This window comes from Pleurodeles waltl, chromosome 4_1 (genome assembly GCF_031143425.1).
Source record: "Pleurodeles waltl isolate 20211129_DDA chromosome 4_1, aPleWal1.hap1.20221129, whole genome shotgun sequence".
NCBI classification, from domain to species: Eukaryota; Metazoa; Chordata; class Amphibia; order Caudata; family Salamandridae; genus Pleurodeles; species Pleurodeles waltl.
In genome coordinates this window covers 243,610,812-243,634,225 of record NC_090442.1, presented here as the reverse complement: position 1 = coordinate 243,634,225, position 23,414 = coordinate 243,610,812, and the positions used below count along the sequence as shown (strand labels likewise).

The 23,414-nt window shown below is 47.0% G+C and overlaps 1 protein-coding gene across 8 annotated transcripts in view; it reads right to left on the bottom strand.

The window, feature by feature from the left end:
- CDPF1 (cysteine rich DPF motif domain containing 1) overlaps nucleotides 1–23,414 on the bottom strand; it is a 183,796-nt gene that overhangs the window by 118,862 nt on the left and 41,520 nt on the right. For 3 of the 8 annotated variants that reach the window (XM_069228236.1, XM_069228238.1, XM_069228241.1), the window contains 2 exons: nucleotides 2,812–2,972; nucleotides 2,569–2,690 (listed from right to left, as the gene is read on the bottom strand). The exons of 1 other annotated variant lie outside the window; for it this stretch is intronic. In XM_069228236.1, coding sequence (XP_069084337.1) covers nucleotides 2,569–2,681 — 113 coding nt within the window. In that variant the 5' untranslated portion in view covers nucleotides 2,682–2,690; nucleotides 2,812–2,972. Of the gene's footprint in view, nucleotides 1–2,568; nucleotides 2,694–2,811; nucleotides 2,973–3,320; nucleotides 3,371–23,414 lie in introns of those variants that run through there. 4 more of the 8 variants (XM_069228239.1, XM_069228240.1, XM_069228242.1 and 1 more) reach the window with 3 other exon arrangements.

Genomic DNA, 23,414 nt, shown 5'->3' with positions numbered 1-23,414 from the left:
CGCCCGGCGGACCCTGGGGGTTGCCTCCCCGTTCCCCGATGCGTCCCGGGGATCGTGGTGTCTCCGCAGCTGGGCCTGGCGTTTCAATCGCCCTCTCAGTTCACCGCTGGCTCCCGGCACGCCGCCCACCCCGCCTGGGTGTGTGGGGGGGCTGTGCCGCAGGGGATGCCCCTATTTTGGTTCCTCTGCCGCCAGATAAGCCCCGGGGGACCCCCCCCTCGAGGCGGTCCGGACCAGGGCACCGAGCGCCCACTCGTGGGCCGGCATTCCTCCCGCGTCTCTCCTTCCCGTCCGGGTGGAATCCCGGGGGAACCCCTCTCGAGCGCCGCGCCGCCTCAGCGCACGGGCCCCGGCACGGCCAACGCCCCCTCAGTCAGCCGCCGGTGCCCCGTTCACCTCTTTCGGCGATCCGGAGGGGCCTCGCCGCAGGGGGCTCCCCTTTAACGGCTCCCACGCCGCTCGGGCGGATCTCGGAGGATCCCGTCCTCCAGGCGGTTCGGACGCCGCAGCTCCGGGTCAGCGCCACCAGGTATGTGCGCGGCGCAGCCGGGGGCACCAGGGGCTTTGCTTGTGGGTCAGGGTAGCGCCGCCTCACCAGTTCATAGGGCTCGCGCCCCGAGGCCCAGTACTGAGTCTTCTTCCCACGGCGCCCAGAGCATCCACATCAGGGGCCAGAGGCAGTCCAGCTCTAGCGGCCATTTTAGTATTCGGGCCGCGGCTCGTGAACGGGGTCCGGTCTAACCACCGCTCACCTCAGCGGGACCCCAGTGAGATGGGGAGACCGCGGGGACAGCCGGCGCGGCACCTCCAGATCGCCAAATCGTGATAATTTCGGGCGGATGACGGAGGGGTCCTGAGCACTCTCAGAGTGCGACCGCCATCTTGACGCCCGAAGCCACGCCCCCGGCCTTCAAGTTTATCAACGTGCAATGACTGCAGGTCTTTGAGTCGTAGCTTGACCTCAAACACCCTTGATGTGGGTCTGTCACACACATTTGCTTTGAAAAGTTGGAATTTTGGGAACATTTTGAGGTAAAGTGTCACTGAGAGAGAAAATGAAGCTCTGGTTCTGTGTCAGGAGGAGCACAAAGAAAGGAATGGACATCAGCACTCAAAAGTGATGCCTACGTGGGCAATGCACATCATTTCCAGAGCAGAAGGGAGTCAGTATGGAGGTACTGCTGGAAAGTTTCCAAATCCAGTCTGATCCCTGGGGAATCTAAAGGCGAGGAATTTGTGGCTAAAATTCTATCAGAAAACCCCAACAAAGAGCTGAACGTCCACCCGTGGTACTTTGGTGCGATCTATAGAAAAGCTTAGTGACCTCTTAGAATCCAAACAATTGGAGTCTCTCTTCCCCCTTACAGGGATGAGATGAAGCAAAAAATGTCAGGAAGATGGTAGCCTGCTCAACATGAAAGAGTGACCACTATTGGTTGAGAGGAAGCTTGGGTTCTCAAAAACGTATTCAGAAAAAGTTATATAAAGTTCCTTGCGACTCCTCATCCACTGCATCTCCTGAGATGAGTGCAGTTCTCTGTGCCTTAGTATGTCCCAAAGAAGTGTTTTAGTGCCTACATGAAGGCTCACCTGTGTAAGGGCCTTGTGCCTCCACATTTGGTGCTTGTCTCTGAGAAACCTTCAAGCAGCATTGACCCTCAAACCCAGCATAAACTCCTCTGTCTGATATCACCAAACCCAAGCTCGTGTGGCTTCAAATGTGAGCTAAGTTCCCAGCCACATACTTCCTGTGCTGTTTTTCAAAAACTGCAGCTACAACCTATAGTCAACCCATCTGGAAACTGTGCAGGGAGGCTACTGATGGCACCGACAGTGCCTGAACATTGTGGCCCCTCCCAAAGCAGATTCCAAGACCAGTGAAAGAACAGCAACTACTGGCCTAAGTAAGATATCTGTGAAATTAAAGCCATACTAAACCAGCATTACACCTGGCTGTAGCACTGCATGTTACTCCCAACTTTTTGTTGCACGGGTATACCTTGAGATACTCTTAGGTCCCTGAAACACAAATTTAGTTACAAAACAACAGTGATACAATGATTACCCAATCACACTTTCAGGGGTTACTTAGCATGTATGATTAATTGTAAATAGAGTCTTGTTTTTACAATAAGAAAAAAACGTATATGCAATACATTTAATGTGAGACATACATGTGCTTACAGAACTAAATGATTTAGCCCACACCAGCCTCAAAGTTTGAGCCTTGACTGTTCGACCTCACTACCTCCTAAATGTTAAACACTATGAGAAGGTACTTGGTGATTCACTGAGATCACATAAATACTTGACTTATGCGATTCTAAGGACAAGAGCAGTAGTCATCAAAAATGTATCTTTGTCCTCGAGTACAAGAGGCTCTGGAGAAGTGGCAGACAATTAACAAAAATTTTATTCTCACCCAGTCCTACAGTTTCTGACTTTAAAAACCTCATTGCATTGTCAAAATTCCAAAAGGACTGAAACAAGATAATTAAACGTCTTGGAGTATTGTGCAGAACGTACAGCTTCCAGTATGAAATACTTCAAAGTCTCTACAGTACTTACATGATAGAGCAGGTGTTTGGGGGTTTCTGCCCAAAATAGCTGTACGGCGCCTTTAACTTGCATAAATGACATTCAAACATTCCTTTTGGACGGGCATCTTCACTGGACTCCATTTATAAATTCTAGGTCAATAAAAACACAATATTAATTTTGATGTAATAGTCTGAAAAAGAATATTGTCTCTAAATTCCTTACAGGGTTTACTATCCATCATTAGTCTGTACCAGAAACCAACATACTTACATCATGGGTAGCAATTAAAGTTGTGAAGGTCTCAAAGTTCTAAAGATAGTAGAAATCCTTCCTAAGGTTGGTGAACGTATCATACAAAATCATCTAATGGAAGTCACTTGAGATCAGTAGAGCCTAGAATGCCACTCCAATGCCTTGGCTTAATCGCCAAACTATAAAAAAATTAAAAAAACATAAGTGGCAATTATCAAACTTTATTATTAAATGTATACTTAAAAATCTGGAATATTACCTGCTAGAATTATAACTAAACATAAAGCAAACCCAAATCAACATGCATTCAAAACAAGTAAATCCATAAATATATTCACTAATCAGAATTTATAATAATTGAGTAAAAGGGTAGGCCGACATTCAACCAAAATTCTCACAAAATTATTATAAATGGTTGGCTGCTCTAACTTGGCCTGTAAAATGTTATACAACAAGTGATAACAAGACTATGATTATGCCATGACCCAACATTTACACCTTCTGTGGCAAGTATTAGAACCATTTACCTTTAATGCCTTTCTATTCAGTCTGATGTTAGTTGATGTGCACTTCACAGCTGGCTCATGGAAAAAAGGAGACAGCTGGTAATTGCAGAGGACATGATCAATGGGAATAGCAACATTCTACTCAATTGGATCAGAACTGCTTAAAAACGTATAGTCCATTACTACAAGGCTATCGGAACAGAGGAAAATACTTCCTATCTAACATGGAGCGATTCAAATTTATGATCTGGATTCCATATTAGGACTATGGAGTAAACGGTCAAACATGCAAGTGCCACCTGTTACAAGTCAAGGATACTTAATTATACATTTGTTTGTAGTAAAGCCAATCATGCGATCTGTTACTATACATAATATTTGATAGAAAGAGAAAAGGTAAAACAAAGATGTATATACTTTTATCATTAAAAGAGTGTTTGTGGGGTTTGAAAACCTGATATAAGTATTTCAGCAGACATCGATAAATTAGGCTTATGGCAAGAAACCCTGTCCTCCAACCAGTAATTTTTCTTGTTTAAGTAAGCAAAAGCTGTTACAACCACCATCAACCTCTTCCACTTATCACATCACATAACAGTCACTCCTCCCAGTCTAGTCCATAGTAGACCCACTTTTGCCCAGACCTTCCTCTGCTTCTGTGTGCAGCCACAATCTGCATAGATGGGTTTTTCCTGTTTGACACACCAGTCCAACACCACCCTCCATTCGGCCTTTGTAGGAGGATTTGCCAAGTTCCATTTTTGGGCTACATCTTGTTCGGCAACCAGCAACACCACCCATGTTATGTTATATATATTTCTATAGCCCACTAATCACCCGAGAGGTCCTATGTGTGGGTGAGAAGTTTAAATTGGCTACGCTTGAGAATGGGCAGCCAATAAAGCTTCTTGGGTGCAGTGCGGTGGGCTGGGGTTGCAACATGGTAGGTTGAGTATGAGCCTTGCGGCTGCGTTCTCGATGATCTGCAGTATGTTTAGGAGTTGTTTGGAGATTCCAGTGTAGAGAGTGCAGTCTTAGTCCAGCCTGCTAGTGAGGAGTGCTTGCTTGACAGGCCATTGGGTGTTCTGAGGCAACCATTTGAAGATTATTCATGACATGCAACGGAATTGGAAGCAGGCGGTAAACACTTGAGTCGTCATGAGCTTGTCATCTAGGATGATCCCTAGACTGATCAGTGGGTGGGTGATGGTCCTAGCTCCAATTGCCACCAGGTGGAGTCCCATGGGGAGTTCCTTCTGCCATAGACCAGTACTTACGTCTTCTCAGATTTCAGCTGCAGGCAGTGGGTTCGCAGTCAGTCTGCTACTATGGTCATGCAGCTGGTGAAGTTGGTTCTGGTGGTGGTGGTCTTGTACATCAGGGAGAGGATGAGTTGGGTGGCATAGGAGATGATAATGATGTCATGTGATCAGATAATATGCGCAAGCGGTGTCAAGTATATGTTGAAAAGGGTGGGGGCCAATCCTTCTGGGACTCTGCATATCAGTTTCTTGGTCTCTGATGCAAAGGGTGGCAGCCTGACCCTTTGGGTTCTTCCTGTGAGAAGAAACAGTTTCATTTGAGAGCAGATCCTTGTTTGCCATATACCGCTATAAATATATGCCCCAGGCTGGGGGCCCCAAGGTCGTAGAGCAGCCCCAGCAGGGCAATTCGAGGGGTAAGCTTCAGCACCCAGCCCAGTATTAACAGGAGCCCATGCTCAATTTTCCACCAATAATGGACGAGCACAGGACAGGATTGGACCACATGGAGGAAGTCAGTCTCTTGAATAGCGCTGCGGAAACAGTTAGGCTGGGGCACCCTGCCGGCCCAGTGGAGTCCCACTTTCAGAATACCTCTAATTTGCAGTGTGGTGTAGCCATGTTTCTCACCAGATGGGGGTCATCCCAGTCAAGTTCTGATCCCAGCTAGTAAGTCAAAGTGGTGCTCTCCAGGTTAGAAAGACTACCCTACTGATCTCCAGAAGGGAACAAGAGATCGGCCTCATAGAGGATGTCCAGAATCTTTGTCAAGGCCCACCATGGTCAGTTCGGCCCAGTACATTGCGTCATCCCAGCCCCCATTAAGCAAGTTATTGATAATTGTTAACTGTAAGGTCATGTGGTAGCAGTAGAGATCTGCCATTCCCAGGTCACTATTGGGAGAGGACAGCCGGCAATTGGCCAAGGCAATTCGGGGGCACCTACCTGCCCACAAGAAGGTGCAAATAATAGAGTTCAAGTTGCAGAATAATTTCTTGGGGAGTGGGAAATTATAAAAGACCTACAGGAACAGAGGTAACACCATTGTTTAGAAGATGGCCACTCACACCAAGATGTGGAGGGAAGCACCTCCATTTCTGCAGGTCTTGTTTCAGATTGCTGAGGAGGGGGAACAAGCTGAGATTCCATGTCAATTCTGGGAGCATGGCGCTATGAATGCCTAAGTAATGGAATGATGTTTTGGAATGGTGACATTTCATGAGCAGGTGCTCAGGTTGCCTTTAATAGGTACCAGCAGGGACAGTGCTGGCCCAAGGACTGCGGGTTAGCTAAGAAAACTAGTATATCGTCCATGTAGACCGCAATGCGTTTCTTAGAAGCAGAGTTCCACGCCCAACCTTGTACCCAGGCGTCACAGCGTATGACGCATGCCAAGGGCTCTATGGCAACGGTGAATAGGAGAGTGGGCAGCCCTGCCAGGTATATTTCCGGACCAGAAGGGGGCAGAAAGCGACTCGTTTATCTGGACTTGCACAGATGGGTGAAAATGCAGGAGAATGGTGCCCCAGCCCAGTTCGTTCTAGGATTGTGTTCAGGAAGGATCAATCCACTGACTCGAAGGCCTTCAAAAAGTCCATCAGGAGTCAGGCCAATGGATGTTGCAGTCGGTGTGCCTGAGAGGGGCAACTTGGACTCTTCGGATACAGTGGCGAGTGCCTTGAGCAAACATGAAACAGCACTGGTCGAGTGGATCGAGTAGGGAAGGGTCTGTTGTATCTGGTTAGTTACTATCTTGGCGAATAATTTGATTTTGGAGTTTACAAGGGAAATTGGCCTGTCAGCAGCACAATTGTCTGATGGCTAACCTTGTATCGGTATCATTACAATCATAGTCACTTCAAGTTTCAGGGGGGAAGGCACCTGCCTCTGACACTGCTGTGTACATGGCCAGAAGATGAGGGACAAACAGTTCTCAGAACCTCAGACAGCACTCAACAGGGAATCCGTCAGCGCCTGGAGTTTTGCCCAGGGTCTCATCTGATAGCACCTCTGTAATTCATTCAGCTGTGATTGCCAGGTCCAGTCTCTGGCTACGGGGCAGGGGGTTAAGGGTAGCTGAATTCTGGCTAGCAGTGGGTATGCCTGCTCCCTATACTAATCTGCAAACATCTCTACAATTTCAGAGGTTAGGACTGTCAGGTGTCCCACTGTGTCTACAACTTAAGATATCACCCTGGAAGCGATCTCTCTGGTGGCCAGCCTGTACAAAACCTTCCCCTATTTATCACCTTACTCAGACCCGCCTTGTCAATGCCCTCCCGCACTGCTCGGCTTCCTCCAGCAAGCTCTGCCTCACCAATGCTGTGGCCGCTGCCAACCGCCATAAAAGCTCCGGTGAGTGCTTCAACTGGGTCATTCCATGGCAAGAATTTCGGCCTCTAGGGTCATAATTTGTGTACGTTTTTGTTTCTCTAGGCCTCAGATAAACCCTTTGGCAAGACCTTCGATCATGGCTTTGCTGGCCACCCATGGGATGCAGGCTGACTGTTCAGGGCCCCGATTTTCTGCAAAGTCGGTTTGTATCTCTGACGTCACATAGGCAGGGCAGTCCTGCTTTTTCGGGTACCACACATTAAAGCGCCACATAGGGTGGAGGGTCGGTTCCGAGGAACCCAGCTGCACCATAAGCGGCACGTGGTCTGAATGCCATGGGGCCGGTTAGTAACCTTGATTAGCTGAAGGATGTCCGGGGCAGGCACCCACAGAAGGTTGATTCAGGACCTGGTTCTAGGAGCAGCTCGGAATGAGGGGAAAAGTGTTCTCGCCTATTGGTGGCAGGGCCCAAACACTTTGTTGCTGTGGCTCCTAGAACTAGCAACAGTTCTAGAGAGATGCTAAAAAGAACTTGTCAAAACCACCTTATAAAAAAAATCAAAGTACTGAAGTCAATTGAATCTCTGTTGTTGGTAGAAATATCTTAAAAAAGAAACTATGATGAGTTAAGATTGCAAAGGGCATCCAGGCGAGGATGCGGTGCAAGTCCTGGCCCAAGCATTGGATTGGCATCAACAGACATAATGTTGAGCAATGTTTGTCAGTTTTGTGGGGAACGGGGCCTGGGGGGTGTTTTTTGTCCTTTTTTCTATTTTGCTGTTGTACAGCAGTTGCGAGGAGACCTGACACACAAGATCACAGGTAAAGACATACTCATGCTGCACAGGAGGTATGGAATGTGACTATAGGATACTAACCTAGAATGTCAGGGGCCTACGCAGATACGGAAAGTAGTATAGAGTATTCACTTTTCTAATGAGACATAAAATAAGTATAGCATGCTTGCAGAAAACCCATTTTGAAGAGGCTAGCAAAAAAGTGGCAGGCCAGACCTTTCACTCCTCGTACTCCACATACGCTAGAGGCACACTGAAATGGAAAACCCCTGTCCTGCTGTTCTCACTTACACATATTGCGGCTGATGGGGGGAGGGAAGCTAACAAGGCCAACATGACAGGCACGTTTTCAAACGGCTCCACACTATCCCCAGTAATCCGTCCTAATTATGGGATAGGTCTACCATCCAATAGCTGGCATTACCGCCTAGCCTGCTGAGCCTGAGGCCTGCCGCTCCATGTGGTTTATTGGCCCCAGAATATATGACAAGACCCGGAGCGGAGCTCTGGCCTAAGCCCACATGGTTACGCAGGGCGGCCTGTCAGCGGGAGGCATGGCGCAGAGCCCTGCGGATGCGCTACCGACTGCACCCTGGCCTACGATCAACCAAATTAAAAAGCATACCCAACTGATGTCACTGAAGCGGCGAAGAGCAGCTGCTGTAGACAGGAGGGGGCAGTTACCATGGGTGCCTACAACACAGTTACCTGGGACCCGCTACACCCACATTGAAGCATTGTGGGGTGAAAGATCCCGGAAGCCGTTGGTAGGTTGCAGCCATGCAGTGTGCACATGGGTAGGTTTCAAACCCATGCCACGCAAGCGATGCCCGCCTGATGGTACCCAGGGCCGATACTGACCGCAAGCACAAGGCCCTGACTGGGAGCGAAACGAGGCGCACAAAGGTGCCCAGCCGCTGGCGGAGACCTCAGTCGTCCTCCGGCAGGAGTGAACTACTGTTAAGTGGGGGCTAGGCAGACAGTGCTGCCTGCAGTGAGACTGGAAAACACAGAGGATCGCTGGCTCTGTCACATAACAAGTTTTACAAAAACAACACCCCCGCTCGCTATACATTACTAATTTCATATACACATACACAAAACAGAACATGAATCCTGTGTGTAGTCAAATGTATCGAACACTTTTTCTTCAATTCCTATTATTACTATACATAAAATAACCTCAGTGTACACAAACATGATTTAGACTTCCATGGATAACAAATCATGGATATTACAGACAAATACTCACAAAAAACTCACAGAAAATTGTTTAACAACAATATAGGAACACTTATCAAGTGAAAGTCCAGGACAACAGACCAAAAAGGAAAATGGTGCTACCTTTCAAAGATAATATTGGGGTTAGCTATGATCAATGTCCCAAATAAACACTGTGAGGAAGGCAGTCAGTGCATAGAGACACCTTTTTAAATTAAAAAAAAAAGAAAATTGATCAAATGTCCATTCTTTTCCACAAGACGGATGTTTTTGGGCCCCAAATTACTGGATAGAATGAGGGCTCTCCACCTCTCTCACAACAGGTTATCAACACGTTTCGACCTCTGCCAAAGTAGGAACACCAAAGTTAAGGAGGTCTTCATCAGGGCTCAAAGCATAGTAATCATCTGGACTCACTAAAAAACGTTCATGTGAAAGACATCCTGTTTCAAGGGGCGTGGTGGGAATAAATCATGGTGATTAGGAAGCACCACTGAGGCAGAAACAATAGACGGCGGCCACCTTCAAAGAATGGCTCAAAGGGCGCTCTCGTCCAGCTCCTGCCAAGTTGGGGTTCACAGGCAACTATTTGAAATAATTAAACTCTGGGACAAGCGTGCGCTGGGATTGCATATCATTTGTAAGTTTATTAGCGGCAACTGAACACTCTAGATCCTCACTGGAATAGACAGTCATGACAGATCTTATCCTACTACCAGCAGATCACCGAAAACTCGCAAAGTGACAGCAAAAAAGCAGAACACTGAGATACTACAACAAGTCCACAGCATGGCGCCAGTTGTGTTTTGTTTTCTCTTGTTGTGCCTTCTTTCCTTTCCTTGGTCCTCTGCTTCCGCGGGCTCTGGGAGCAGAGAAGGAAAAAAACAAGAAGGACGGGGTTAGTGTTTCCTGTTTTTATGTGGCTCTTTATTTTTACCGCTATGGTAGTCTGTGCATGCAAAAACAAAAGGGGTTGGAGGTGAGGAGCTCTCAAAGTGCTACTGATCATGCTCTGGTATCACCCAGTATGTGTTTATGTTTCTCAGTCTCTTACTTTGCCCCACAATGGTGGGACTCCCTGTGCTTTAGTGTTCCCAGGAGGTATGTTGCTTACACCTCGTTGCCTAGTCCGGCATGTACTGGCCCTCCCTTGACCCTCCCCCTCCTTAATACTGGCACCAGATGACCACGCAAGTGGTCACGTACCTGAGCAAGCCACGGCCCTCCTGGGATGCAGCAGGCCCGTCCACCTCACCAAAATCGCTCTGTGTCGGCCTGTTCCTCCTCTGCTCTTCCTTCCTCTCCTGGGCAGCTCTCCTTTGTCGCTTTGGTCTCCGAATCCTGACCATCTCTCCTTCGGCTGTCCTCTTCCTTCTCCACGTTCTCTCCTCCTCTGGCAACATCGGCATGCCCCTCTATGCATGCTGACACGTCTCTCTGGTTCATCCCCTGGGGCACTGGACGGACAGATCAGGGCTCTTCCGCTTGCTTCCGCCCTCTTCCTCCGGTGGCTCCCTGCCACAGGGTATAAGTATTGGACCCAAATCACAGACTTTTAGAATCTTTCTGGATCAAGAGAAACCTCCGCCAAGGAGAAGAGCTAAAGAGCTGGAGGAGGAGTACTGCCCCTTTGCTGCGTGTGCTTTGCTAGGTTGCTCTGAGGTTGCTGCTTCTGCCTTAAAAGAACGTGAAGGGTGAACTTTGCTGGAGTAGAACTTGTCTCCTGTTGGAAGTCACAGGGATACCAAAGACTTCAGTTTCATCTGCCTACAGCACTGGGAACTGTGTGTTTTGTGCTGTTCAAGAAGAAAAGCCATGGCGACACCGCCAACGACGTCACTGGCAGGCACGTGATCTGCTGATGTTGCACGGAGCCACACTGCTCCGCTTCACACCGCAACCCTGGCCGCCATCTGACGACACCACAGTGTGATAATGTGAAAAATGTATGTATGTTTACTGCTATGAACAGCATATATATGGAAAATGTCACTTACCCAGTGTACATCTGTTCGTGGCATGAGTCGCTGCAGATTCACATGCTGTGCACATCCCGCCATCTGGTGTTGGGCTCGGAGTGTTACAAGTTGTTTTTCTTCGAAGAAGTCTTTTCGAGTCACGAAACCGAGGGACTCCTCCCATTTCGACTCAATTGCGCATGGGCGTCGACTCCATGTTAGATAGTTTTCCCCGCAGAGGGTGAGGTAGGAGTTGTGTATGCTAGTAATAGTGCCCATGCAATGGAGTGAATACGTATGTACATAATGAAGTTTAAAGTAATATATTTACAAATTTACAAATGTTCAAGATCAACTTCTAAACGGCTACAGGCTCCCGGGGAGGCGGGTGGGCGCATGTGAATCTGCAGCGACTCATGCCACGAACAGATGTACACTGGGTAAGTGACATTTTCCTTTCGATGGCATGTGTAGCTCCAGATACACATGCTGTGCATAGACTAGTAAGCAGTTATCTCCCCAAAAGCGGTGGTTTAGCCTGTAGGTGTTGAAGTTGTTTGAAACAATGTTCGTAGTACAGCTTGACCTACTGTGGCTTGTTGTGAAGTTAACACATCTACACAGTAATGTTTGGTAAATGTATGAGGCGTAGACCATGTTGCTGCCTTACATATTTCGTTCATTGGAATATTTCCTAGAAAGTCCATGGTAGCACCTTTCTTTCTGGTTGAGTGCGCCTTTGGTGTAGTAGGCAGCTCTCTCTTTGCTTTAAGATAGCAGGTTTGAATACACTTAACTATCCATCTAGCAATGCCTTGTTTTGAAATTGGATTTCCTGTATGAGGTTTTTGAAAGGCAATAAATAGTTGTTTTGTTTTTCGAATTAGTTTTGTTCTGTCAATGTAGTACATTAGCGCTCTTTTGATGTCTAATGTATGTAGTGCTCTTTCAGCTACAGAATCTGGCTGTGGGAAGAACACTGGTAATTCTACTGTTTGATTCAAGTGGAACGTTGAGATAACTTTTGGTAAAAAATTTTGATTTGTCCGTAGAACTACTTTATTCTTGTGTATTTGAATAAATGGTTCTTGTATGGTAAATGCTTGAATTTCACTCACCCTTCTTAGAGATGTGATGGCAATTAAAAAAGCAACTTTCCACGTTAAGTATTGCATTTCACAAGAGTGCATGGGCTCAAATGGCGGACCCATGAGTCGTGTTAAGACAATGTTGAGGTTCCATGAAGGAACTGGTGGTGTTCTTGGTGGTATAATTCTCTTTAGGCCTTCCATAAACGCTTTTATGACTGGTATCCTAAATAATGAGGTTGAGTGCGTAATTTGCAGGTAAGCTGAAATTGCAGTAAGATGTATCTTTATGGAAGAGAAAGCTAGTTTTGACTTTTGCAAATGTAGTAAGTATCCTACTATATCTTTTGCAGATGCGTGTAAGGGTTGAATTTGATTATTATGGCAGTAATAAACAAATCTTTTCCACTTATTTGCATAGCAGTGTCTAGTGGTAGACTTCCTAGCTTGTCTTATGACCTCCATACATTCTTGTGTGAGGTCTAAGTGTCCGAATTCTAGGATTTCAGGAGCCAAATTGCTAGATTCAGCGATGCTGGATTTGGATGTCTGATCTGTTGTTTGTGTTGTGTTAACAGATCTGGTCTGTTTGGTAGTTTGACATGAGGTACTACTGAAAGGTCTAGTAGTGTTGTGTACCCAGGTTGTCTTGCCCATGTTGGTGCTATTAGTATGAGTTTGAGTTTGTTTTGACTCAACTTGTTTACTAGATATGGAAGGAGTGGGAGAGGAGGAAAAGCGTAGGCAAATATCCCTGACCAGTTCATCCATAGCGCATTGCCCTGAGACTGATGTTGTTTTGGCATTTTGAGTTTCCCTTTGTTGCAAATAGATCTATTTGTGGTGTTCCCCAAATTTGGAAGTAAGTGTTCAGTATTTGGGGGTGAATCTCCCATTCGTGGATCTGTTGGTGATCCCGAGAGAGATTGTCTGCTAACTGATTCTGAATTCCTGGAATAAATTGTGCTATTAGGCGAATGTGGTTGTGAATCGCCCAATGCCATATTTTCTGTGTTAGGAGACACAACTGTGTTGAGTGTGTCCCTCCCTGTTTGTTTAGGTAATACATTGTTGTCATGTTGTCTGTTTTGACAAGAATGTATTTGTGGGTTATCATGGGTTGAAATGCTTTAAGCGCTAGAAATACCGCTAACAGTTCTAAGTGATTTATGTGAAACTGTCTTTGCTGTATGTCTCATTGTCCTTGGATGCTGTGTTGATTGAGGTGTGCTCCCCACCCTGTCATGGAAGCATCTGTCGTTATCACGTATTGTGGCACTGGTTCTTGGAAAGGCCGCCCGTGGTTTAAATTTATACTGTTACACCATTGAAGCGAGATGTATGTTTGGCGGTCTATCAACACCAGATCTAGAAGCTGACCCTGTGCTTGTGACCATTGTGATGCTAGGCACTGTTGTAAGGGCCGCATGTGCAACCTTGCATTTGGGACAATGGCTATGCATGAAGACATCATGCCTAGTAGTTTCATTACCATTTTGACTTGTATCCTTTGTTTTGGATACATGGCCTGTATTACATTGTGAAATGTTTGAACTCTTTGTGGACTTGGAGTAGCAATCCCTTTTGCTGTGTTGATTGTTGCTCCTAAGTATTGCTGTGTTTGACACGGCAGAAGGTGTGACTTTGCGTAGTTGATTGCGAAACCTAGTTTGTGTAGGATTTCTATGACATATTTTGTGTGTTGTGAACACTGTTTTAGCGTGTTGGTTTTGATTAACCAATCGTCCAGGTACGGGAACACATGTATTTGCTGCCTTCTGATATGTGCAGCTACTACTGCTAGGCATTTTGTAAAAACTCTTGGCGCAGTTGTTATTCCGAATGGCAACACTTTGAATTGGTAATGTATCCCTTGGAATACAAACCTTAGGTACTTTCTGTGTGAAGGATGTATTGGTATATGGAAATATGCATCCTTTAGGTCTAGTGTTGTCATGTAGTCTTGTTGTTTGAGCAGTGGGATTACGTCTCGTAAAGTAACCATGTGAAAGTGGTCTGATTTGATGTAGGTATTTAATGTTCTGAGATCTAGTATAGGTCTCAGACTCTTGTCTTTTTTGGGTATCAGAAAGTACAGTGAGTAAACTTCTGTGTTTAATTGTTGTGTTGGTACTAATTCTATTGCTTCTTTCTGTAGCAATGCCTGAACTTCTAGTCCTAGAAGATCTATATGTTGTTTTGACATCTTGTGTGTTTTCGGTGGGACGTTTGGAGGGAATTTGAGAAATTCTATGCAATAACCATGCTGGATAATTGCTAAGACCCAAGTGTCTGTTGTTATTTCCTCCTAATGTGTGTAAAACTTGGTTAGTCTCCCTCTCACAGGTGTTATGTGTTGGGGATTTGTGACCTTGAAGTCACTGTTTGTTTGGAGGAGTTTTGGGACTTTGGAACTTTCCTCTGTTTCTTTGAAACTGTCTTCCTCTATATTGTCCCCGAAAACCTCCCCGCTGATACTGGCTCTGGTAAGTGGGCTTTGTTTGTGAGGTTGTGGCTTCTGTGGTCTGCCCTCGAAACCCCCCTCGAAATTGTGTCTTTCGAAATGTGCCTCTGCTCTGCGGGGAGTAGAGTGCGCCCATGGCTTTGGCCGTGTCAGTGTTTTTCTTAAGTTTTTCTATTGCAGTGTCCACCTCCGGCCCAAACAATTGCTGTCCGTTGAATGGCATATTCAGCACAGCTTGCTGTATCTCTGGTTTAAATCCTGATGTACGCAGCCATGCATGTCTCCTTATTGTTACTGCTGTGTTGACAGTTCTAGCAGCTGTGTCTGCAGCATCCATTGCTGATCGTATTTGATTATTGGAGATACTCTGTCCCTCTTCTACCACTTGCTGCGCTCTTTTTTGGAACTCTTTTGGTAAATGTTCAATAAAGTGTTGCATCTCATCCCAATGGGCCCTATCATATCTGGCTAACAAAGCTTGCGAATTTGCAATACGCCACTGGTTTGCTGCCTGTGCCGCCACCCTTTTGCCTGCAGCATCGAATTTCTACTCTCTTTATCTGGAGGTGGTGCATCTCCTGAAGTATGAGAGTTGGCTCTTTTGCGCGCTTCTCCAACTTCAACAGAGTCTGGTGATAGCTGTTGTGTGATGTACACTGGGTCTGTTGGTGGCGGTTTATATTTTTTATCTACTCTTGGAGTAATGGCTCTCCCTTTGACAGGCTCCTCAAACACTTGTTTGGAGTGTTTCAGCATTCCGGGCAACATCAGAAGACTTTGATATTGACTGTGCGTCGACGACAGTGTATTAAAAAGAAAGTCGTCTTCAATGGGTTCTGAATGAAGGCTGACATTGTGAAATGCTGCTGCTCTTGATACCACTTGAGCGTAGACTGTACTATCCTCTGGTGGCGATGGTCTCGCTGGATAGCATTGAGGACTATTATCTGACACTGGTGCGTCATAAAGGTCCCATGCGTCAGGGTCATCTTGACTCATTCACGTATGAGTTGGGGATTGCATCATTGGTGGAGTGGCTACTGGTGATGGTTGTGGAGAGTGATGTGGGGATGGTGGTGGTGTTACTTGTTTAGCCACCTTTGCGTGTGGCGGTTTGTCCTTGTCTTGGAAGGCAAGTTTACGTTTCATTTTGATTGGAGGAAGAGTGCTGATCTTCCCTGTATCTTTTTGAATAAAGAGCCGCCTTTGTGTGTGATTTGGCTCTATTGTCTCTAATTCTTGTTCAAATCTGTGTGTCTTCATTTGTGAGGACAGTCCTTGTTCCTCTGAATAGGAACTTATTTTCGGTTCCGAGGCCGGATGTTTAGGTACCGAAACCTTTTCGGCTGCTTTTTTCGGCTCCGACGAAATCTTTTTTACTTTCAGCGTTGTGCCCTCTTGGTGCCGACCCATTTCGGTGCCGCTGTCTCGATGCTGAATCTTCTCGGAGCCACTCTCTCGGGCCCGAGATTGCTGTGTGCCGGTATCTCAACCGGAGTCGGATGACTTCGACACCAGCTCGCCCTTTTTCGGTGCCGATGGACGGTCACCTATTTTTCGGGTTAAGCCATGGCCTGTTGGCGGTGGCGTCCCCTGGGCTTTAGCGGTCTTTTCGTGAGTTCTTTGTTTCGACGTCTTACTCACGGTTTTCGGCGTTTCTTCGGGATCGATCTCCTCCGATTCCGAATCCTGGATGGAGAAGGTTTCTTCCTCCTCCTCGAAACGCCCTTTTCCTGTCGGCCCCGACGCCATTTGCAGTCTTCTTGCTCTTCGGTCCCTCAGTGTCTTCCTGGACCAAAACGTTCGACAGGCCTCACAAGTATCCTCCTTGTGTTCTGGTGACAAACACAAGTTACATACCAGGTGTTGATCTGTATATGGATACTGGTTATGGCATTTTGGACAGAAGCGGAATGGGGTCCGTTCCATCAGCCTTGAAGAGACACGTGGCCGGGCCAACCAGGCCCCGTCGGGGATCGAAAAAACCCCGAAGGGCCACCGGAGCTCTTCTTAATTCGGTGTCGATCTGTTGTAACTAACCCGATACCGAACGCAAACAATACCGACGATTTTTCCGAGATTCTAACTAACTTTCCAACCCGAAACACGGAGCGAAAAGGAACACGTCCGAACCCGATGGCGGAAAAAAAACAATCTAACATGGAGTCGACGCCCATGTGCAATTGAGTCGAAATGGGAGGAGTCCCTCGGTCTCGTGACTCGAAAAGACTTCTTCGAAGAAAAACAACTTGTAACACTCCGAGCCCAACACCAGATGGCGGGATGTGCACAGCATGTGTATCTGCAGCTACACATGCCATCGAACACATATATATATATATATATATATATATATCAAAAATAATAGGACCAGAAGTATCTTGTACCTGGCTACTTGCAAACTGCCCTGGAATGTGTCTATTTGTCTTAAACAACCAGGTATATTTCATCACTTATGCATCTGCAACAAGTTCTTGAAGACTTAGTTTGTTTTATGGATTTTCATCTGGGTATGCTTCTTACTTATTTGTTTCTGATTACGCTGATACTCATTGTGTTATGTTTGCACCAACCCTTCTATGTCCTAGATCTTTGGAACCCCCAATCTGGTTGGTATCCATAAGCTAACACCCTTGGTAGTAGGGAGTTGTTTTGGGTTGTGTACAACATCACTTTGCTTTTGAAGTTAGATTCCTACTCTTTTTACATTAAGCTTGTTGACTGCCACTTATTTCATTTAGGATGTGAACTATATGTTCTCACCGCTGCCGTAGTAAAAGAATGAATAAAGGAATGAACTCTGTAAAGGTTCAATTAAAAGAACTGGTCCAAGCCTATCATGTGAGGAATATATGGCAGGAGATAAATCTGAATTGAAAACAATATACTTTTGCCAGTCCTCGCTTAAAACCATTAGCAGGATTAGATGGGTTTTTTTTAACCTCCAGAGATCTAAATGTTTTGGTGCATCCATAAAACTAGTTGCATTTTAGTTCATAGCAGCATTGGATTAACAGTCAATACTGTGCAGGGTGTTAAATATAAAATGAAAGGTGGGCCAGAGGTTTAATGACAATATGAGAGCAAGAATCAATTAAGAAACACCCGATTGAGAAATTTCAAGAGTATTTTAAATTGACTCTTAATGCCACTTTCCTAGAAACGGGGTGGGATGGGTTTAAACTTTATACTGTGAACCTAAAACTGAGGGTAAATGACTGTATTGATTATCAGCAACAATCCTGAATCCAAAGATTAAACTACTACAGTTGAGACCCTAGATCAAACTACAGAAAGAGAAGAGGTGGAATTAGCAATCCAATTCCCGCCAGCGGGTGAATATCCTGGACCAGATGTTATAGGGAGTGAAACCTGTAAGTTATAGCTCTGGATACCCATATTACAGGAACTTTTTAACCATATCTGGTTATCGGGGAACCTCTGATTTCCACCAAGAGAGGGATTGGTCTATGTTTTTAAAGCAAAGTAAAAAGTATATGGAATGTATTTCATATTATTGCTATCACTTCTCTCAACACTGATTACTTGATTACAATTTTTTTTTTTTTTAATGAAACTTCTTGTGAATAGGCAGTCAATGGTTGGAGGAAGAGTGGTGGGACAAGCTCAAATGGGCTTTATACCAGATAACCACTAGTTAAGCAGATATATTTTGTATTGATATCTATGTACTGTTCTGAAGAAGATAAACATGCCTTCTGAGTTCATCAGGTCAATCCCCTAAGTATATACGGGGTAATGGATCCACTTAAAGATCAATGGAATACGTGGCTGGACAACAGAGATGAGCAGGGGAAACTCAACAGGATATCTGGCCCCTGTTATATTCCACATAGTCTATATTATAGAATGTAACAACAGTGTGTGGAATGTTAGGCTATGACACATTTTTTTTTGACAGTGGCTCTCTAGGAGTCTTTCTGTAATTCAATTCATATCCTGTAGTGAAACAAACTATCCACTTCACCAACACTTTTGGTTTCCTTCACTGGCGACAAGTGCTAACTAGCAGGAAGACCCCATTGGAATGTCTGTACTATAGTGGACAATGGCTGCATAAACAATGGACAGCACAAAGAGGAAATTGGAGGACATGCAAAGGCAGGTAATAAATACAATGTGTCATATGTGAACATTACACTTGAGCAGAAAAGACAATCTGATTCAACTTTGCTTGGATATCGGAGTTTACACCACATGCTTTTACAACGCACAATAAATGGAATACATGTGGACCATTACAAAACTGAGTTTTACATCATTGTACCTTTAGCTCACATTTGTAAAAGTGATATTCTTTGCTAGCTAAAATGCATATTTTTCTCCTTTCGTTTTAGATACCCCACCACGCCTCCCCCTTCTTAAAAAAAACATTAAAGAAAAAAAAACAGAACTCATCTCTGAGCTCTTAAACCTGTACAATTACCCATCCCTGAACCCTAAAATCCATTACTACCCCACTCCCTTACTCAGCCCTGAACCCTAAAACCCCATACTAGAACGTACTCATACGCATCCCTGAACCATAAATACACCTTAGTACCCTTAGGACACAGCAACAGCTCCACAAGCTGGAAAAAAGGCCTTGGTTATTCCATTACTGAAATAACCAAATACCAATCCCCCAGTCTTGAGTAATTTTTGTCCTATTTTATTTTTACCATATCCTGTAAAGATTCTGGAGAAAGTCATCAACAGCTAAATTGCTCACTTTCTTGAGAAACACAAACTTCTCAATGAAGCAATCAGGCTTCTGACTAGCACAGATCACAGAAACAACTTTGATCTTGGTACTAGACAATTTTTGAGTACTAGCAGAGGAAGGCAAATCTTTTGCTCCTGACGCAGTCTTCCATACCACTCTGCTCTCACACCTCTTCAAAGCTGGGATTGAAGGCCCTGCAGTAGTCTGTGTGAGGTCCCCACAAAATTCTCCTTTTCAATCTGAATTAAATTCTCTTCCACATGGGGTCACTTAGGGTTCTTCCCTCAGCTACATGCCTTTTAATACATTTGTCTGTCTGCTTCCCCAACTCATTCAATCATGCCCAGGTGCAGCTCCCTCCCACCTACCTGTGACTGGCTACTCTTTCCACCTGTCTGCTCTTGTAATTGTGCCTTCTGCTCGGTCTCGTGTCTCTAACAGTTCTTTTCACCTCGGAGTCTCTTCTACTCTTACCTCTGCTTTTTTCACCTGTTTCCTTAGCCTGTTCTTTTTCACTCTTTTGCACATTCTGCTCTCTCATCTGTTTTCGTGCCTGTTCTTTTCACTATTTTTAGCTTCCTGCTTTTTGTGCCTATTTGTTTCTAACCCCATATGCGTTTTGGCAATTTGTGCCTCCACCCCGCCCCCCCCACCCCCCCAATTTCAGGCATTCTCGTCACACTCCCACAGCCCCACCCGCTCCATACCTGCTCGCCTGCAGCGTCCTCGTCTCTCTTCTACCCCATGCTTTGCAGCCCCGTCCACCAACCCCCCCCATGCTCCTCCCCTGATGTCTGTGGGAAACTGGCACCTTGGTGCAGTACTCCCTCCTCCTCACCTCTCCTCCCCCCACACACACACACTTTTTGCCTGGTTTCTGCATGCAACCTGGACTGGAATGCCCTGGGTTCCTGCTAACCAGGTTCCCAGTGCAAGTTCCCCTAAAAATTGCAAAGGTATTGATACAATTGGCAACACCTTTAGCTGCCACTAAAAGTCCCCAGTAGATGGTACTTTGGTACCCAGGTCAAGTGGTACTAAGGGTAGGCCCCTGAGGGCAGCAGAATAGATTGTGCCACCTTCTATGACCATGCATCCAGAAGCACTCAGCACTACCACTGCAGGCAGTGTTCTGATGCAATCCTAAAAGACGAACTTGACACGGCACACAGCCTGTCCTCTACACACTGCATGCACTATAGGTAAGTCACCCCTCCAGCAGGCCTTCTAGCCCTAAGGCAGGGTGCACTGTATGGTACGTGTGGGCATAGATGCATGAGCAATATCCCCCTACTGTGTCCTTGCCAATCCTAGGACCTAATAAATTAACAGGGCAGCCATTTTAATGTATGTGCTGGATATTGGTCAGTACGAGTTTAACAGCTACAGGATGGCTAGCCTGAAACTGGTACCCGTATTGGATTTATTACAAACATTTACCCAGAGGTCACCTTAAAGGTGCCCCCTGAAAAAGCTAACTACTCTGGCATGGTTGATGGCCAGTCACAGCCAGCCTTCTATCAATCAATCAATCAATCAAGGCATTTATAGAGCGCGCTACTCCCCCGTGAGTGTCTCAAGGCGCTGGGGGGTTACTGCTGCTCGAAGAGCCAGGTCTTGAGGCGCTTCCTGAAGGCGAGGTGGTCCTGGGTAGTCCTGAGGTGGACAGGAAGGGAGTTCCATGTCCTGGCTGCCAGGTAGGAGAAGGATTTACCTCCGCCGGTGGTTCTGCGGATGCGAGGGATGGTGGCGAGAGCGAGGCTGGTTGAGCGAAGTTGACGGGTGGGAGTGTAGAAGGCGAGGCGACTGTTGAGGTATTCGGGGCCCTTATTGTGGAGGGCTTTGTGTGCGTGTGTGAGGAGCCTGAAGGTGATCCTTTTGTTGACGGGGAGCCAGTGCAGGTGTTTCAGGTGGGTGGATATGTGGTTGTGGCGGGGTACGTCGAGGATGAGGCGTGCAGAGGCGTTTTGTATGCGCTGAAGACGTTTCTGAAGTTTTGCGGTGGTTCCTGCGTATCAGGTGTTCCCGTAGTCCAGGTGGCTTGTGACGAGGGCGTGGGTAACAGTCTTTCTGGTATCGGCGGGGATCCAGCGGAAGATCTTCCGGAGCATTCGAAGGGTGTGGAAGCAAGAGAATGAGACGGCGTTGACTTGCTTGGTCATGGTGAGAAGGGGGTCCAGGATGAATCCGAGGTTGCGTGCGTGGTCTGAGGGGGTAGGTGCGGTGCCCAGGGCCGTGGGCCACCAAGAGTCGTCCCAAGCAGACGGGGAGTTTCCGAGGATGAGGACCTCCGTTTTGTCTGAGTTCAGTTTCAGGCGGCTGAGCTTCATCCATTGTGCACTGTCTTTCATTCCATCCTGCAGGTTGGCTTTGGCGGTGGCTGGGTCTTTGGTGAGGGAGAGTATCAGCTGGGTGTCGTCGGAGTAGGAGATGATGTTGATGTTGTGTTTGCGAGCGATGTTGGCGAGTGGGCTCATGTAGATATTGAAGAGAGTGGGGCTGAGTGAGGAGCCTTGTGGGACGCCGTAGATGATCTCGGTGAGTTCTGAGCAGAAGGTAGACTCTCTGTGTTCGGTCCGAGAGGAACGAGATGATCCAGTTCAGGGCCTGTCCTTGGATACCAGTGGAGCGGAGGCGGGTTATTAGGGTGCGGTGGCAGACGGTGTTGAAGGCGGCCGAGAGGTCAAGGAGGATGAGGGCGGTTGTTTCTCCGTTGTCCATCAGGGTTCTGATACCGTCGGTGACTGCGATGAGGGCGGTTTCCGTGCTGTGGTTGGCCCTAAAGCCACACTAGGAGGGGTCGAGCAGGTTGTTGTCTTCGAGGAAGTTGGTCAGTTGCTTGTTGACAGCCTTCTCGATGACCTTGGCCGGGAAGGGGAGGAGCGAGATGGGGCGGAAGTTCTTCACGTCGTTGGGGTCCGCTGTAGGTTTCTTCAGGAGCGCGTTGACTTCTGCATGTTTCCAACTCTCGGGGAAGGTGGCCATGGCAAGCGAGCTGTTGATGATGCTCTGGAGATAGGGGGCGATGTTGGCGTCGGCTTTGTTGAAGATGTGATGGGGGCATGGGTCCGATGGGGCGCCGGATTGGATGGTGTTCATGGTGGTTCTTGTCTCTTCAGGGCTGATGGGGGTCCAAGCGTTGAGGGTGATGGTTGGGGCTGTGAGTTCAGTGGTGGTCGGCGGGATCTGGGGTCCGAAGCTGTCGTGTAGGTCGGTGATCTTTCGAAGGAAGAAAGTGGTGAGGGAGTTGCAGAGGTCTTGTGAGGGCGTGATGGTGTTGGAGCTGGCGTTGGGATTGGAGAGCTCTTTGACGATGTTGAAGAGTTCTTTGCTGTTGTGGGTGTTCTTGTCCAGTCTCTCTTTGAAAGATGCCCCTTTGGTGGAGTGGATCAGCTGGTGGTGTTTGCGGGTGGCGGTCTTGAGGGCTGACATGTTCTCTGCGGTGTGTTCTTTGCGCCAGGTTTTTTCGAGGGTGCAGCAGGTTTTCTTGGATTCTTTGAGGGCGTCTGTGAACCATGGAGGTTTCCTGATGTCGGTCTGTCTTGGGAGGTTTCTGAGGGGGGCAAGGTTGTCGACGCAGTTGGTGCTCCACTGTGTGAGGCAGAGGGCTGCGTTGTTGGCGTCGGGGTTGATGGCAAGTTGGTTATGGTTGAGAGTGGAAAGTAGCTGTTCTGTGGAGATTTTGTTCCAGGGTCTGCGGGAGATTAGTTGTGTACGAAGGTGGTGGGTCTTGCGTCTGAAGGTGAAGTGTACACATCTGTGGTCGGTCCAGTATATCTCGGAGGAGTAGTTGAAGGCTACGTGGTTGCTGGCGGAGAAGATGGGGTCGAGCGTGTGGCCGGCGTTGTGGGTGGGGGTGTTCACCAGTTGCTTGAGTCCGAGGTTGGCAAGGTTGTCGAGCAAGGTGGCGGTGTTGGTGTCGTTTTTCTTCTCCAGGTGGAAGTTCAGGTCCCGGAGGAGGATGTAGTCAGGCGAGGCTAGGGCGTGCAGGGTGATGAAGTCTGTGATGGATTCACTGAATGGGGCGCGTGGGCCAGAGGGCCTGTAGACGATAGTGCCTCCGACGGTGGTCCTGGGGTCGGTGTGGATCTGCAAGTGCATGTGTTCGGCGGCGAGGGGGGTATCTTCGGTGGAGGTGGTGACGTTGATGGAGCTTTTGTAGATGATGGCGATTCCTCCTCTGGTTTGGTTGGTGCGGTCTTTACTGGCAAGTTTGTAGCCGTTAGGTATGGCTAGGGCGATATCGGGAGCCGATGAGGCGTTCA